Genomic DNA, 18,775 nt, shown 5'->3' with positions numbered 1-18,775 from the left:
GGCATACACGTATATTGGGTGTAAACTGCTCCTAAACAAGTATCTTCAAAGCATGTTTTTGTGTGATTAAATACAAGGTGCAAAACGGTGGACACAACATAATCTCTTTCAAGGTTAAATACATGCAGTGTTTTCCCTGGGAGAAGTCAGAGGAAACATCTCACCAAGAAACAGTTGATGAGCACTAAGAGAGGCAGTTTTTATTACTGAATTTACTACCCACACACAGATACTACCTCCTAACTATCAGTTAAAGTTGTGTGGGTGGAGAAATGCTGTGTGATTCTATCTCTTATCTGTCCGCATTCAGAAAAATCCTAATGTTTCCAGGTTTCTAAAGCTCTAATAGAAATCACAAAAAGATCCAAATATTGTGCTGAATGGATACCTATAACTAATTTGCTTATCTGAGAGGCAGAGAGATTCAGAAAAAGACAAGAAAAGAAAGAGAGAGACATAAGGGGAGAATAAAGGTGCTCCTATCCACTGGCCTATGCCTCCAAATTTCCAGAATCCTGAAATTCAACCAGGTCTCTCCCAACTGTCTGAGTCGTCACTGCTGCCTCCCAGAATCGACATCAGCAGAAAACTGGAGTCAGCAGCCAGGCCCAGGAATTGAACCCAGTTAGTCCAATGTGGGATTCGGGTGTCTTAAACATCAGGTGAAAGCCCACAAAATGAAATTAAAGATTTCAAAACATCAAAAAGACTTTCTTGTAAGCAATCCAAAAGACAAACAAGCTAGAAAAAAAATCTTAAAGGTGACACACACCAGAGGTATTTATCTTTAACATGGAGAATTAATAGAAACTGATGAACAATGTAATGAAAGTCAAATATAAGACATCACAAAGAGGATGCCAAAAGGACATTATCAGAGAAGTCGTAAGTGGAACACAATGAGGTAACATTCACACAAGAAAGCATCCACTACTTACAAGTTTGCATCACCAGTGGAACATTTTCAATGCATTGCTAGAGCATTTTTATGGTGACAGGCAACATGGAAGAAGTACATTTAAGAGATCTTGCCTCCGAGGCAGCTGGGAGTGTGAATGATGCCACAGTCATGGAAGATAACACACACACGTGCTAAGACTTAATGACATTCTCCCTACCTTTGACTCTGTGATTCCATGCCAGGAAGCACCATCCAAATAAGAAAGGGTTTTGATAAAGAAATACAGTATTAACAAAAGTGCAACATACACTGAAAACACCATGAGGCATTCAAAAAGGATGCTGTATTCTGATAAATGGAGTGAAGAGGAAGGACAAACCAACCACAAAGAGGACCTGAGAAAGCACCCCAGAAACTCCTGCTGGAGGGTGGTCAGTTGTGGCCAGACAAATGAGTGGGTGAGAGAGGGCATCCCTGTGTAGAGGGATCAAAAGCTGTATTCCCAGGGAGCCGTAGTGACACGAAAGCAACATGACAGCGCAAAGTGAACAGTCCACACGAAAACGTGAATGGCAACAGCCCCAGTCTGCCCTTAACACTCAGAGCAAGGACAATCTCCATTCTGGGATCCAAGCCTACAGAGCACAACACCTGGCTGTCAGGGTAAAAGAGTCCCTTCCCTTTTTGCCCTGTCCTCAGACTCACGGACAAGTGACCAGTGCACATCCAGATGAGGACTTACACTGCAGGAATTCTGTGGGCTCAATGGTGACTTTCTCGTGACTCGAAGCAAATCAATTCAAACCGCCCTTCTGTTTCCCCAGCCACAACTACCTTGTCAAATCAGCCCAGTGGGCTAGTAAAGTAAAAAGCACAAATAGAGCTCCCAAAATTCATCGGTGGCAAGTGTCTAGCTTAAGTCCAGGAATGCTCCTTGACGGCAGCAGTCCCTTCTGAGGACACCTTTTAGATGCTTTTGTGCACACACGCCCACTCTCTGCCCTGCTGACTGAGGGCCCTGTAACCTCTCTGTCCTTCTATTTGGCAGTGCCCTTTCCACATCCTCACATCACAGAAACATTCTCTGGCACTTGTATCTTTTGTGGGCTCACTGGCCCTCTCCTGGCCCCACACGCCTCCTTGACCATAACTTCCGCTGACCTCCATGTGGGCAGGTCTCTGGATACTCAGCACTGGTAACACAGTAAGAAGGGAGGTAGCAGAGGTGAGTTGGTCTTGCCTGCAAAGCAGATACCTACAAAACATAGGGAGGAGCTAAGAGGCTGGGATGAATCCACTCTACAGGTAAACCACAATTTCTCCACCTGTACATACAGCACAGTGATTATATCCCGCTTAACAGGGTCGTAGCGGGGACCAGATCAGTTGGCTGAGAAGGCACTGTGGTAAGAATTAAGAGTTAAGCACTGCTGGCAACACCTGCATCCCTCATGGGTGCTAGCTCAAATCCTCACTACTAAACTTTCAATCCAGTTCCATGCTAATGTACCTGTTAGAGCAATGGAATTTGGCTGAGGTCCTTGGGCCCCTGCCACCCATGTGTGAGGACCCAGATGAAGCTCCTGACTCCTGGCTTTGCCCTGGCCCAGTCCTCTCTTTTAGAGCTATTTGGGGACTGAACCAATGGATGGAAGACCTATCTCTCCCCTCTTCCCTGTCACTCTGTCACTCTGCCTTTCAAATAAATAAATCTTTTACAAAGACTCTTATTAAAACAATAAGGTTGAGAAGTCAACAACTGTATCTAAAAAAAAATCACAGTTTTTAGATTTTATCTTTTCTCTATTACTTTTAACTCCCCTTTTGGAAAAAAAAAAACGTGGAAGAAGAGAAACACAGGCAGGCAGGAGGAAGAGGGAGAGCAGGAGGAAGCAGGCCAGAGGATGGCAGTTACTGCCACTGGGACTAGGCATGGGTTATTAGCATGGGCCTCTTACAGAGGTAGGGAGGATCTAACAAAGTTAACTCTTTAATTTGCTTGACTTCTAATGCATTAATAACAGGAAGGTACCTCCATAAAGCATCTCTCTACACAGAAAGTTATACAGAGGAGATCTGCATTTGCACAGTGATGTCATCCAGTTCATGTGTTCTGTCTGCGCGTTCACAGAAACACCTGATCATGACTTCCAACTCTTCCCAAAAGGGAACAAAGCCACATAGGTCGAAGAAAACTGAAGATTCCAGGAAAAGAGACAGCCCTTTTCCTCAACAAGGTTAGTCTGTCTTGGAAGTTTCTGGAAACCCTCAGATCGAAGGGGGTTTTGTTTTCTAGCATCTTCTTTCTCAAACTTTTTCTGAGATTCCTCACAAACAGATGATCGCAGCTGAAAAATCAGCTGAAAAGAACAACTTGTATATGACTTCCCACCTACTCATCCACGTCAAGCAAAGTCAAAGCTGTCATTCTTTTTAACTTGGTACAAGCATATTTCTTCTGTGAAGAAAAAAAATCAAACTCCAGGTTTTTTCCCCCAAGCAATTTCTCAAATATGCAAATTGTCTTCTTTGTGTGTGGTCAGATTCTATCTAGACAAGAATCATTCTATCAGCCAAGATTCCAAATGGACTCCCCAGACCAAAGTTCTGCCTCTTATTTTCTAAACACGCCCACCTCCAGTTCATTACATACTTTTGTATATGATAAATATTCAACAGATGGCATGCTCATAAACAGATGACAAGCTAATAAACTAATGGTACACCTGCCTAACAAGATCAGGATCTAATTCTGTATCACTGCCACCCCACTCCCTCACATTCAAATCTATCTACAGCCTTGTCACTCACTCACTGCAGAGGCTCAACTCAAAGTTGATGGGAAGGAAGTCCCTGTGCAGAAGACCACCATCACACGGGGCTGTGTGGATGTGGGCTTCACTTCTCTGCATTCTTGGGGGCACTCCAGGCATGTGAGTCCCCCACATTAAACACCACACGTACCACAGAATACAGCACAAAGCTGGCTGCCCTACTTTCTGTCCTCTCACCAACATGAAAGTATTCCTGCAACAACCACATGAAAAGACAGCCAATCAAAGAGGCATCATAAGGCTTTGCACTTCTAAGTTGAAAGTCGAAACCGAAGTTACCACCAAGAGCCTGGCCAAAGGAACTCCCGGCCAATTCGCCCCCAGAAGGAAGCCGCCAAACCTAGCTGCCTCAAAAGTAGTTGGCTGCATAACGCTGAGACTACACTAGCTACCACAGGGTTATCCCCTTCAAGATGGTAATTCATAATAAGTTTTCACCTGTAAAAAAGAAGGGGGAGGAGGAGCATCAGAGCCTGTTTAATTGAGCCATCCCACCAAAAAAGTAGGACAACATGCACAAAACAGGAGTCTTTGAGGGGAATCTTCACAAACTCCAGTTTGTCTTGCCTCCTGGCCTTCACACCAAGTGTCCTTGTGCTGGTTTGCCAAAATGGAGCTGCTTGGGTACCAGGGCTGTGGATCTGGAGCACAGAGTCACTTCCGGAGGCAGGTGACACAGCCTGCGGACTCCCAAGGCCCATGCACGCCCAGGAATCAGTGAGGGCAGCACCCATGTCCTACTGTTCCGCATTCTGTTCTCCCCCATTGTCTTCCCCTGCCCTGGTTTGTAACTTCCATGCCCTTTGCCTTCTGTGAATTTACTGCTAACGAAAAAAAAATGCGGCAGGTTGCTTTTCATTCATCTACTCTTTAACAGACCAAGCCCTACTACTTTTAGCTGAAAGGTTATGTCAAGAAGGGAAAAATGAGAAAATGTTTTCAAGCATTCAGTGCCAACAAATACAATAACTGCCCTTTTCCCCCTCTGTGCATAAGTCGGTCCTGCAAACAGGGTTATTTAGGGGTTGCTCTTTATGATGTCACAATGATCTTGGGCACACGTGATGTCATCTCTGTGTTATAGCCAGCCACTTTGCCCAGAATTCAAATGAGCAGGCTTAACCCAGGCTTCACTAGAGCTGCCAGAATGCAACAACACCTGGAAAAAAGGCAAAATCACTACCACGGATCACTGAGAACACCTTCATTCCTGTGTACATTCATCCTCCACCATCCATCCTTTCTCCCTAATAGAGGAAATGGGAGCTGTGGGAAAGCCCACTGTGGGAGGTGGGACTAGGTATGGCCCAAGGAGAGGGAACGTGAGGCTAAGGGACAGAGGACATCCAGAAGCCAGTGCCTCTCCTCACCTCCTTTTGGGCTGCCTGCTCAACTGCTCCCATTTCAGGCTTGTTCCCCAATTCTTAAAAATTTAGGAGATGCATATAGATGGTAGAAATATATGTTCCAGAAAAATCAGTTGAGAAAATAATACAGGATCCCTTAGAGGACACACCTTAAGATAAAGAACATCATAAAGAATCAACACAAGCATCTGCCAAGAATCAACTAACACCAGAATTTCGTGAGTTGTTTAAATATTATTACTGATTTGAGAGGCAGAGAGGGAGACAGAGAAGGAGAGCTCTCATCTACTTGTTCACTTCCCCAAGTGCCTGTGATGTCCAGGTAGGCCAAGGCCAGAGCCAAGAACCAAGAACTCAAACCAAGTTTCCCAGGCAGGTGGCAGGAGAGCAACCACTTTAGCCATCAGTCACTGCCTTCCAGAATCTGCCCTGATGGGAAGCTGTTAGGGATCAGGGCGAGAGCCAGGAATCAAAACCAGACACTGCAATGTGGGACATGGGTATCTAAATGCTAGGCTGAACACCTGCTCCTTGAGCTCTTTCAAAATAACCAGTCATCGTTGACCATAAGAGCATTCAGATGTGTTGTCACAAAACATCTGCACTCAGAGGGGGTGTCCACTGCAGATCAGCAGTGCCATTCCTTACATGAGATGACTTGACAATAACACAACCTCATCTGAGGTCGGTGAGATGCCTGTCTCATTGTGGGTTCTCCAGGCTGTGCAGACACGAGTAGTCAAATGTGGAAGAGAAGACCAGCTTGGGGAATGCTACAGCAGGGTTAGAGAATGTGGGCCATCCAGGGCCTCCACCTCTCTCCTTGCAAACAGAAAGTAGCCAGGTCCCAGGGTTGGCAGGGGGTAGGGGTGCTGCAGGGAGGGGCATTGAAAGGCTGAATCACGGAGAAGTGAGAGCTGGCTAGGCGAGGCTGGCACTGGCTCCTTGCTTTTCAGAAAACAAAACACAACATGCCCTAATACATGCAGGAATGATCAGGTCCTCCATTAGAACACGTTCCCAGGGAGAGAAAAAAGCAAATGGGTGGATGGAGAAACGTACCAGAAATGCCTCCTCCAATGCCAGCTCCTGCTACCCACTGCGCTCCCACAAAATGAAGCAAAGACCCTCTTCCCATACAAGTACAAGGGTTTACAGGTGCCTCAACATATTCTCTCACCTGATCCTATAATTGCTCTATGAGATATACTATATAGATGTTTTGAATGTCAAGAAGCAAGAATCCAAAATGAGAGGCACTGTGTTATACTGGGTTAAGCTGCTGTCTGCAAAGCCACGATCCCATGTTCCAACTGCTCCACTTCTGATTCAGTTCCCTAGGAAAGCAGCAGAAGATGGCCCAAGTGCTTAGACCTGGACTACCCACATGGGAGACCCAAGTAAGCCTCCTGGCTTCAGCTTGGCTCAGCCCTGACCATTGCTGTCATTTGGAGAGTGAACCCGTGGTTAGGAAACCTCCCTCTCCCACTTCTCTCTCTCTGCCTTTGAAATAAATTAATCTTTCAAACTTAAGTAGGAAAAGTGTATCCTGGAGGGTAAGGATCAACAAGCATACCAGGACAGCAATGTCTAATAACAAAGACTTTATCTGGAAAACACTAAATCAGACCTGAGATTCTGCTTTAGAATTTAAAGAAGAGGCAAATCTTAAAGTAACACCATCAGGTCAAAATGCTCTCCAATCTGAATTCTATTCTTCACAGAGTTTCTTTCTTTCACTGTATGATGAAGAGATATGAAGATGCATATGAAACAAACCGGCCGTGAGTTCAAAAAAGACTAAGCTAAGAGGTCTCAATATTCATAAAGCCAATGTAAAAACAATGATGAATTCAGTTCAAACAAGTGGGGCATACTCAAACTCTAGCAATTCTAAAATTTAGATATAATAAGGCCAAGAATTTTTCTCTGCTTCAGTGGTCAAAATGAAGGACCTATTCAAGGGAAAGATTGGCTATTTAAACACAAACATACACACACACACACACACACACACACACACACACACACACAATGAGAAAGCCCGAAGGACTATCTGGGGATGTTGGGAAGCGAAATAGAACTGACATATTCTTACGCTACTATAGGGAAATCCAACAGTGTGAGCAACCAAGAATAAAGTATGTTTCTTATCAAAGATAGAACAATCATTAAGCAATCACAGGCAGCTCTCAGAAAGGCTCCAAGCCCCAGGTGTGGCTCACTCAGCCACAGCAAGTGAGCAACTGAGTCAGGAAGGGAGGATGACACAGCACTCACAGAGGACCTCAGCCATAGAGCCGACTGGGTGGCGCCAAAGACACACCACAGGTGGTAGGCAGGAGATGCAGGAAGGCACGAAGTCGCAAGGGAAAGGAGGACCCAAAAGTTAAAACCACCCAACTGCTTCTGTCTGTGGATCTGGGCTGTCCCCTCAGCACCTACAATCCCCACATCAGGATGCCTGTGGTCCATGCCCAGTCCTACTTCATGCGGACCTGGAAGGCAGCAAAGATGAGTTCTTGCCACCCACAAGGGAGACCAGCCCGCTTCCAGCTGTTACAGAAGGCCTCTGGGAAGTGAACCAGCAGGTGGGAGCTCTCTCCCTCCCTCTCTCCCTACTTCTTAAATACAGTTTTTAAAATGTTTTATCCTTAAAATTTTAGCAAGTAAGGGATTCAGTGCCATTTAAGGCAAGTTCAACTCACTAACACTGTTCCAATTTAGAAACATGTTGCATTTGGTCAGCTGCTTACACAGTGTTATCAGAGCCCACTGGTACCTAGACTCAGGCCTGTGTTCTACCTACCTCATCCTTACTCCATCTTCCAGACAAGGTACAGCCTCAGAAGGACTCAGCTCTTTGGGTCTAGAAATCATATTGGTGAGATTGAATGAAAACATCATATCCAACTCTAGGAAATGCACTCTTGGACAAGAACAGAGAACTGGGTAATAAGAAGGAAAAGAGACAAAGGGAAAGGAAGTCTGACCAGTAGGCCTGCACCTGCAGGAAGCACGTGATGACGTTCCCCATGACATTTATGCTTCATCACAGGCCTCTGAGTTCTCAGGAAAATAAATAAATAAATAAACAAATAAAACCTCTGTCACTCAATCCATGTGTCTAATCAGACACACAGGTAACACTTCACAATGTGATCAGAACTTTTTTATACTAACTTTATAAAAAATATTTATTATCAGAACTTTTTTATACTAACTTTATAAAAAATATTTATTATTCTTTTTTTGTTTTTTGGAAAGGCTGATATACAGAAAGGAGGAGAGACAGAGAGGAAGATTTTCTGTCCGATGGTTCACTCCCCAACGACTGCAGCTGTGCCCATCTGAAGGCAGGAGCCAGGAGCCTCCTCTGGGTCTCTCCCACGGGTGCAGGGTCCCAAGGCACTGGGCCATTCTCGACTGCTTTCTCAGGCCACAGACAGGGAGTTGGATGGGAAATGGGGCCGCCAGAATTAGAACTGGCACCCATATGGGATTGCAGCATGTTCAAGGTGAGGATTTTAGCCACTAAGCTATCGCACTGGGCCCTATGCTAACTTTTAAAATGTGGGTTTTTTAAACTAGCTTTTCCCAAATATTACTTCTCTCAGATACACTAAAATAAGAGAAAGAAATTTAGCCTTATAGGTCCAACCACACCAAGTGTAGCTTAGAAAATTCAGTAAGAGAAGGCATAACAAGCTCTCATGTAAAAACAATTTGGAAAATACGAATGCAACTTTGCTTTTCCACATAAAGTCAGGGGAGATAGCACTTTACTCTTTACTTTTTTTAATGTCTCAAACTTTGAAATGCAGGTTTTTAAAAAACTGTATACAAACTTATTACAGTTTGCAGAATTTGACACTTTTTAAATAAAATGTGAAACTAGGTATCCAGTTTTTCAATGTCCTTTAAAAAGCAAAATGCCTGCTTAAAAAGGTAAAACACTAATAATAGATGCAAAAGTTTCTGCTACATTAGAATATATGTAGGTCCAGCACTGTAGCCTACTGGCTAAAAGCCCTTGCCTTGCACATGCCGGGATCCCAAACGGGTGCCACTTCTAATCCCAACAGCTCCACTTCCTATCCAGCTCCCTGCTTGTGGCCTGGGAAGGCAGTCAGAGATGCCCCAAAGCTTTGGAAACTGCACCTACCTGGGAGACCAAGAAGAGGCTTCTGGCTTTAGATTGGCACAGCTCCGGCCATTGTGGCCACTTGGGGAGTGAATCAGCGGATGGAAGACCTTTGTCTCTGTCTCTCTCTATAAATCTAACTTTCCAATAATAAATCTTAAAAGAATTAGAATACTTGAATGTATAAATTCACTTGTTAATTTGAAATTTGGAGTTACAGAGAGGAATGGAGAGAAAGAAATTTTCCATCCACTGATTCACTCCTCAAATACAGCAGTAACAAGGAGTGGGTCAGTCCAAATCCAGGAAACCAGAGTCTCATCCAGGTCTCCCGCCAGGTTGACAGGAGCCCAAGCGCTTGAATCATCCTTTGCTGCCATCTGGTTGCATTCACAGAGCTGCATCTGAAGTGCAGCAGCTGGCACCGGATGTGGCACCCACATGGGATTCCAGCATCATAGTGGCCTCACCTGCCCTGCCATAATGCCAGCCCTAGAATATATTTTAATAGTCTAGTGATTCTATGACTGTACTTCTGACATATCTGGCAACTAATGGCACATTCAGCATTGCAGTTCTATTTTGACATCACCTGATAGCTTTTGCTCTTATGGCTCTTTCCAAGTCTTTCTGAGGGGTGACAATTACAACAAATGATGGCCAGTATTGAAACCATCAGAGAAAAATGGGCTTTTCCCCTGTCTTCTCACTGTAATGAAAAAGGCACCACCATCAATCTCTTTCCACTACTTGATGCCCTTTGCTGCTTCTGGAAGAAATACAATTCCAAACGTAACACCATGGCTAACTTCTTTTTGATAATAACACCGAGGAAATAGTAATGTACAGTCTAGAGAATACATAAACAAATATATAGTCTAGATCATCTAAAAGCAACAGATGACTCATTCCTATTTGAAAACTATGTCACCATCTTTCAACCACAGTGAAAAAAAAATGATAAAGTCATTGCATCCTGCCAGCCTGGGCTGCGAACCAGGTGTGTTTCATCTGAAAGACAACAGGGCGCCCAGAGAATGGGCTTGAATCCACATCCCAGTTCAAGCTTGCCTTTGGAATTTATGACTGCCACAATGCAAAAATAAAGAGCGGAAGTGGGATCATCCCAGCCTCACTGCTTCTTACTCCTCAGAGTTCCTGGGATTCCGCCCTGCAGATCGTTACTTGTTCACTGCTCCACGTCATCCCCTTTGTTGCCCATAGGCTGGGTGTCAGCGAGGCTCGCTTGCTTGGGCAGCCCCTTCCACATTGCAATACAAGAAAAAGCCGCCCCCTTTTATTTTTGGTCTGGCGCCCATGAAGCAAATACAATAGCAAATAGAAAGAATCTACCTAGTCCCACCCCGATAGCAATGCAGAATGGCCAGCTCGGCTGACCGTAACAAAATAGAGTGGTTTTCTTCACGCTGAAGGATTAAACTTCAGCCTAGATCTGGGGCAACGGAAAGACATCCTCTTCGGAAATATGGGCATCTGATTCCTTCCTGAAACTAGGGCAAGCTGCCTTAATGTTGGCATGCAGGCCAGGACAAAGACCAGGGTGGCATGCAGTCTTCCATTTCCCTGGCCCGCATGGTGCCCTAGCCAGGAGGACTGAGCAGACAGCTGAGCTGGGATACTATTGTTTGGTTTGGACTCGGGACACCTGGAATGTTGTTAACCAAGCTTGCTCCATACACACACACACACACACACACACACACACACACACACACATAAATCAGTTGTTTAAAGAAAAACTATAAGAGATGAGGAAATAGCCATAGTGCCAACTAAAGATTCTCTTGGTATCAATGAACCAGGCTGAAAAGACATTTCAACAAGGAAAAGGCAGGACTCCAGAGACAGTAAAAAAAAAAAAAGTAAGAAAAAGACAGACACTCCTCCGGGATGGAGGAGGACAGATGAGCTAGCAGAGTGAAGAAGACTGTGTAAGGGCAGTTAAGCTATCATGTGGGATATGATGCTGATGGCTTCAGGTCACTATATATTTGTCCAAACCCACAGACACTAGGTATAACACAGGCACTGAACCCTCATGTAATCCCTGAACTCTGGGTGATAATGACATGTCAGTGTAGCTTCATCAGTTCTAGCAGATGAACAGCTTGGTTGGGGGGGATGTTGACGGAGCAGGAGGCTATGCATGGGGGGCAGGGCACAATGGGTAGGAGGGGCAGGGGACCGCAAGCCCTGGTACCTTCAGTTCCCTTCTGTTGTAAATCTCAACTTGCTCTAAAAATTCAAAAAACAAACAAGCAACAACAACAACAACAAAAAGCTAAGTCTTGAACAATCAGTCCCAGGGTCCTCTGATTCATCTACAACGGTTTTAAAAGAAGCTCAAAAAAAGTGTCTGTTGGAAAGCATGCCCCAGAAAAGAGAACTCTGGATAGTTTTTCGCCCTTTCCATCTCTTACAAAAACACTGTTATAAAGCTTTCCTCTCTTTGACACCAAGAATCAAACCTGATGAGGTCGGTGAAGCTCAAAACTTCCAGGAAATGCCCAAGGAAGCCCTCGTTGGAGAGCTCAGTGATTTCTCTCCTAGCCTGGAGGGTGAGGGTGAAACAGCCATCTGGTGATTTAGTCATGCATTTCTGCCTTCCCCTTTCTATCGTCCACCCCAGCTACAACACATTCTTCTCTTGGATTCCATGAGAAAAGTGGGCAGCAACTTGTCTTGCATAGGATGGCACTTCAAATTGAAACAAAAGAACGTGACAATAGATACTTCAAGCCAAACCCTCCTTCCTTGGAGAGGTATCCGACATGCATCTCCATCCAGCAAGCCTCAGCCAAGGCCAAGGCACTACCTGGCTCCTCCGCTCATCTGGAACCTCCTGACCTTGCCCTCCACACATGGACCCAGGGACTCAACTGGGAAGGGCGGCGACAGGGGAACAACCCGGCTGGCTCCCAGTTTGGGGGGGAGAGGATGGTCTCAGGAGATGACAGCTTGTGACTTGCATCTCATGGAGCCTTCTGTTTGACTGCAGATCTCCCTCTATCTGGGAACAGCTTTTCTGGAGAACCTAGGGAGGTGATGCCAACACCCAGCCAAAGCAGAAAGGAGCATGTGCCAAAAAAGTGATCTCTCTCACACACACACGCACATACACACCCTTGAAGGCAGTATGCTTGCCTCCACTTACCTGGGAAAGCATGTGGATTAGGCGACCCTCTCTTAAGGCACTTAGAACAGAGGATGTGCACGGTGTAGTGCAGACCAGGCCACTCCTGAAGCAGAACATTCAGCTCCTCCAGCAAGGGGGTGATGGCCTGCCACGCGGTCCATATATTTGGTAACGAGGCATGGCTGGCAATGGACAGGGTGTCTGGCTGCAGGACTCCCTTGGCAGGTTTGTAACTCACCACCACGGGAACTTTGCCCCTGTATGCAAAGATCTGAAATTTCCCATCGGACCTGTGTACCACGTGGCTGTTGATCTGAACACTATAGCGTGCAAACAAGCCAGGTGGAAAGGTAAAGGGAAAACTGTACTGGATCTGTAGCTGCTCCGCCACAAAAGATTGGCCAGCTAAGTTGGTCCCGTTGAACCAGGCCTCTGCATGGGGCACCTCATTCTGTACATAGCATGGGAACTTGTACCAGGCTGTGGATCCATTCAAAGGCTTGCCCTTGGGTTTATTGAGGCAGTAACAGAGTCCCATCTTCTCCAGCAGCTCCAGCAGCAGCTGCAAATCCTGCTGTGCCTGCACATGAGGCTTCAATAGCAACCGAATGACGTGGGCTGGCAGGAGCCCATGGAGCAGAAAGCCCTCCACATAATGATGGAGCTGGGTGGCCCGCAGCAGGTCCTGGTTTGGGGAGAGGAGCGCTGTGGCGGGGGCGCCATCTACCTCAGCCTCTCCCTCTCCACTGGTGCCGAGCAGCAGTTTATGCAGCAGCAAGGAGGCGTCCCGCTGGAAAAAGACATTGAGGATGTCGATGAGGCGGGTGAGGTTGTGGAAGACATGTTCCTTGAGGGCCGGGCTGTCCTCAAAGTAGAGCAGCTTACCGCTCTCGTGCAGGTAGGAGAGTGCGCTCTGTAGCCGGTCCTCGGTCAGTCCCGCCTGCAAGCCCAGTCGCGCTGAGTCCCACCAGCTGAGCCAAAGTCGCTGGGCCTGAGGTGGCTGGAAATGCAGCTCCTCCAGCACCTGCCAAGACCGAGGCAGGACCCGATGGAGGTTGGGGAAGATTTCTCGGTGCTCGGCCACTGACAGCAGCTTGTCCCGGAGGCGCTGCAGCTGGCGGGGGTCCCTGCAGCTCACCGGCAACACCGGAGAGAGGATCTGTAGCCGATGGTTGAGCAGGTACTGGAAATGGGCCTTGCGCCGTCGGAGGTTCTTGTCGGAGACCCCGTAGTAGGCTGCATGGGGGCTGGCCGAGCGCAGTTCGAAGTCCCTGGCCAGCGCCTCGTCCACCACCCGGGCTAGCCGGCTGAGCCCTTCGGCGTCACGTTTCTCCTGCACAGAGATCTGGCGGTGGATGTCCAGACACTTCTCCTCCAGCTCCCGCTCCCCGCACAAGTCTGCGTGCGTGCCCACGATGCATACCACGGCATGAGGCACCCGCGCTCCCACCCGGTGCAAGAAGGAGCCCACGGTGCTAGGGAAGCGGCGAGGCTCGTAGGTGGCCAAGTTGACCACCAGCACGTACAGGGCCCCTGGGGAGAGGAAGAAGGGCTGGATCACCTCGTAGCTCTCGTCCCCAGCCAGGTCATACACGATAAATCGCAGGCCCCTGGACGCATCAGCCGTCCAGCTGGTCACTTCGATGCCCTTGCTCCCAGGGGGAGGTGAGGGTAGGCAGCTCTTCTCCTTGTCCCCTGCTCCCTGGACTTCCTCCATGCTTTCCTCCGTGAGGCAATGGCGCAGCAAGCTTTTGCCCGCAGCCTTGTGGCCCAGCAGGAGCAGCTTGAGCCTAGGCTGCACAGCAGGCTGGGAGTGAGCCAGTTCTTTCTGGTAGGCGGCAATGTAGGGGATTCCCTTCATGCAGACCTCGTAGGGGGGCTGGATCAGCGGGTTGTCCTTGATCTTCCACAGGCCCACCCGGGAGAGCTGGCCGAAGTTGTCCGGCAGCACCGCGATCTGGTTGCCCTGCAGCACCAGCTCCTCTAGGCCTGTTAGCTCCACGATGGAGTCAGGCAGGTAGCGGATGCGGTTATTGTCCAGCCAGAGAGTGAGAAGCCGGCTCAGGCCCGAGATGAGGGACGGCACCGACGTGAGCTGGTTACGACTCAGGTAGAGCTCCTCCAGGCTGGCCAGGGGCAGCAGAGCGGCAGGGAATTCCTCGAAGAGGTTGGAAGAGAGATTGAGCATTTTGAGCCTTTGCAGCCGGCTGAACTGGGCGGGCAGAGCCTGCAGCCCGTTGCTGTCCAGCATGAGGCTCTCCAAACTGGCCAGTTCACAGAAACCGCTGGGCAGCGTGCCCAGCTCGGCCCCGCTCAGCCACAGGATCTTGAGGGCACTCAGGGCACTGATATCCTCAGGTAGGCCCCGCAGCCGGTTGCTGGACACGTCCAGCTCCTCTAGGGCGACCAGCTGCAGCAGCTGCCGGGGGAAGGCGCTGAGCTGGTTGTGGTCCACGTCGAGGGTGCGCAGGCGGTGGAGGCACGAGAAGGAGTCAGGCAGATGCGCCAGCCGGTTGAAGCTGACATCCAGCTCCTCCAGGTGGGCGAGGGAGCCCAGCTGGGTGGGCAGCGCAGGCAGCTGGTTGTGGCTGAGGTTAAGCTTGCGCAGCTCCCGCAGGGCGCTCACCACCTCCGCTCCCAGGGTCGTCAGCCGGTTGTGGCTCACGTCCAGCTCGGTGAGGTGGTGGCCGAGCTCGGCCACGGCCGGGGGCAGCAGGGCAAAGCGGTTTCTGCGCAGGACCAGGACGCGCAGGCTGCCCAGCGCCGATCCCAGCCCTTCAGGCACCTCTTCCAGGCCGTTGTTCCCCAGGTTCAGCACCTCAATGTCTCCTATGTTGGCCGGCAGTACAAGCTGGGGAGCGTCGGGGGACTCGAGCGGGTCGGATCCAGCAGCTGGGCAGCCTCCGGCCGCGCTGAGCGTGAGCTGGCGCAGGTTGCTCCGCAGTTTCCTGGCGCGCAGGGCGGCGTCCCGCCACAACCTCACCGTCTTCAGGTTGCCACTGTCCTTCCCAGCCATGGCGGGGCCCGGGGCCGACAGCCTCACGCGGGAGCGGGAGCCCGCCGCTGCATGCCGCGCTGCGCTCCGGCCAGCGCCCGTCTCCCGGGCTTTCTGGCTCCCGCTCCTTCCTTCCCAGCGCCCCTCGGCAGCCGGAGGCCGTGGGTCCTAGCGCAGCCAGCGGCCGGGTGCCCGCAGCTCTGGGACGGCAGCGGCGACCGGAGGAGAGCGCAGATCGCATTCTCCTTCCTCGCGGCCCATGGGCGCGCAGGGCAGCAGGGCCGCCGCCCGCCGCGCCGCGGAGGATGCCTGCCTGCTCCTCCTCCCGGCTCCGCCCGCCCCGCGGCGCCTGGGTGCCGCACTCCGGCCCCGCTACTCTCGCAGCCGCGGGTCCGGGGCCGGCAGCGTCGTCGCCTCCGCGAGCTGCGGGAGGAGGGCGGCGCTCGGCTCGGCGGCCGGCATGGTGCGGGCTTTGGGCCCGGGCGCCGCGGCGAGCAGGGGGGCGGCGGCGCCTCCTTGTCTCCGCTTCCCTGGGCTCGGGCGGGAGCGCGAGCGCCGCGTCCCCGGCGCTGCGAGGGCGCGATCGGGAAGCGGCAGCGCCGCCCGGCGGAACGGGGACTACCCCCACCACCCCAACACGTGACCGGCGGAGGCGCCGCGTGTTCCCGGCACCGCCCCGGGGGCGGGGGCCGCGGACGAGCGACGGGTGCGGGCCGGAGGCCGGGGGACGCGGTGGCCGGGGAGGCGCCCCCGGGGCTGTCCTCCGAGGTGGCCTGGGGGCTGCGGGGCGGCTTTGTTTGGGGATCGCCGGCGTCGCGCTTTTGTTGGTCCTCGATCTCGGAGGATTCCTTTTTCTTGCTCAGATCCGCTGCTCCGTCTACCTCTCGCCCTGCAAACACCGTCTTGGTCCTGGCGCTTGGTTGCAGGAGCTCGGGAAGAATAGTGTGGTTCAACAAGAGGAGAAATGCAGCCTGCCACCCCTTGGTTGGGTAAACTGCAAGGGCCTGTCAGACCCACTTAGGCGTGTTCAGCTCCCTGTCGCAGGCTCCGAGCGGGTGGGGTAGGGATAGGTCCTAGCGGTGCCCCCGACCCCGGGGCGTACCCGTTTATCTTCACAGCAGTCCAGTGGTTCAGTACCTGTTGCTCTGTACATTCAAGAAAAGGGCAGCTGTTTCGAAAGCACCAGTCCGAGTGCTGGTCTCCCAGGTTCATTCCCCCCACCCCACCCCACCCTCCCGCTGTGAGCAAAGAAGCGCCTGGGAGATCCTGTCAGTACTAAGTAAATAATGTCTTCGGCATTTACCAAAGCTTGGAAGACTGTACAAAGCCTCTGCCTATGACCTCATCGCTGCCTCCACGTTGGTGAATAAGGAAACAAATAGCTTTCAGGAGACCCAGAACCGACCTGAACTGGCTCTCTCCTTCGCGGGGACATTGGCGACCCACACTCTAACAGCCACTGAACTTCTGAGACTGGGGACCAGGCCCAGTGATGGTTATCAGGACAGGAGCAGTACGTCCTTGTAACTGGGGGATGCTTAGGGGTCAGCTGGGTCATGGAGGCCATGGCGTCGCAGGTGAAAGAGATGCAAGTAATTTCACAGGGACACCCGATCTCTGTTCACCCCGATGGACTTCCTGGAAAAGTGCATCATTTTTCCAGGGTCCTTCTTTGCTTCTCACGATGCTCAAAACTGTGCCAAAAAAATCACAAGTCCTTTAGATTGAGCTTTACCCCCCTCCCCCCAAACACAGAGCAGAAAGGAGCACCAGGAACAGTCCATGACTTCCCAATCTGCCACCCAGGTGAAGAGCAGAGCCAGGTGTGTGACACCCATGTGGGCAGTACCCTGAAGGCTCTTCATAATGTTCTTGAGTCAGACTCCAAATCCGGGTTCAGCTCCTGTAACCCAGTGCTGAGCACCAGCCTGCCACAGGTGAGGGAAGGCACCCCCTCCCTGTTTTACCTTAACTAAATTTAAGTCCAAAAGTGATTTAGATCATCTCTAAATAATGTGCTAAACTGTCACTTTTCAGAAACCTTTAGAAAATCATATTTCCATCGTCAATGTCTTTTGAAAATGGTATTCTTCCTTGGCATTCGATAATCCATAATATTCTCTTTTCCAATAAAAAGAACTGAGTAGTACCCAAAAACACCCCTGGAATGGAGTCTCTCAGGCCTCACTGGAGCCGCCAAATTGGGAATTGGCTCAGCACAAGCAACTGTTTCAGAGCCCCTCAGCCCCTCTTTCAGAAAGAACCCCTGACACACCCCTGATACAAGCCAGTATTGTTCTAAGACAGGTTGTTAAAAATTAGAAAATGAAACCAGAAAACACCAGCAATAAAAATAAAAAGCCCAGGTGGCTGGCATTATGGCACAGTAAATAAAGCAACTGCTTGCAACAGCGGCATCCCACTTCTGATCCTGCTCCCTGCTCAAATGCACTTGGGAAAGCAGCAAAAGATGGCCCAAGTGCTTGGGCCCCTGCCATGCACATGGGAGATATAGATGGAGTTCCAGACTCCTGCCTTCAACCTGGCCTAAACATGGCTATTGTAGCCATTTGGGGAATGAACCAATAGATGAAAGATCTGTGTGTGTGTGTGTGTGTGTGTGTGTGTGTCTATCCCTCTCTGCCCAAAACTGCCTTTGAAATAATTATAGATTTAGACAAATAATAATAATAACAGGAAAAGAGCTTGTATTCAGCTCACCTAGCGCTTATACCCAGGACGCTTACCCTGGTTCCCAACTTGGCCTCCTCTGACCATGCCACACCCCAACAGCCATGTGCCCTCCAGTTTCTAGTACCATGCTGGCGGGAAGAAGTTGGAATTCTCTGACTGGGTTGGGAGGAGGCAGTGTTGTAGTGGTTACCAGGAGTGACTGCCACACATGCACCCCTGGACCTGGAATATGGGCCTGAGCCATGCCAAGGTGGACTCCAGGTGTGTGCCCACCGGGCTTCTCACCATGCCTGCTGGAACCCAGGTCCAAATAAAGTGCGAAGTCAGGGTTGCAGTCATGGCCTGCTGGAGAAAAGGTGAGTGGCCAGCCAGTTGATCGCCACTGTTATTGAAAAAAAATTACAAATAATTCAGAAAGAAAACTTCTGCATCCGCTCTGGGAAGCTTGCTTGTGTTATGATCTCATTGGCCTTGACTGTGACACAAATGTTTTAGATGCCTCCACATGTACGGTGTGAGTGGCTTTAAAACCTGTGTGGTTGCCTCAAGTTACTGTTAATGGAGAAATTGCTTGAGTGGAAGTCCATTTAAAGAAAAAAGAGTTACTTGAGTGTCAGAACTCACCCAGTCGTGACATGTTTGGCTGTCTTTGATGACACTTTACTTATGGTTGAGCCTGCTGC

At 49.9% G+C, this 18,775-nt stretch overlaps 1 protein-coding gene across 2 annotated transcripts in view; it reads right to left on the bottom strand.

Moving 5' to 3' along the window:
• Positions 1-15,991, bottom strand: part of MFHAS1 (multifunctional ROCO family signaling regulator 1) — an 82,673-nt gene extending 66,682 nt beyond the window's left edge. Inside the window, exon 1 of one of the 2 annotated variants that reach the window (XR_009246260.1) lies at positions 12,422-15,991. Coding sequence is in view for 1 of the 2 variants with exons in the window: in XM_004592686.2 (XP_004592743.2) it covers positions 12,422-15,419 (2,998 nt within the window). In the remaining variant the exon portion in view is untranslated. The remainder of the gene's footprint in view (positions 1-12,421) is intronic. The other variant, XM_004592686.2, reaches the window with a different exon arrangement.
• Between the last annotated feature and the right edge of the window lie 2,784 nt (positions 15,992-18,775).

Source organism: Ochotona princeps, chromosome 11, assembly GCF_030435755.1.
Source record: "Ochotona princeps isolate mOchPri1 chromosome 11, mOchPri1.hap1, whole genome shotgun sequence".
NCBI classification, from domain to species: domain Eukaryota; kingdom Metazoa; phylum Chordata; class Mammalia; order Lagomorpha; family Ochotonidae; genus Ochotona; species Ochotona princeps.
Note: the sequence above shows the minus strand (reverse complement) of the source record. Positions and strands in the feature narration are given on the sequence as shown.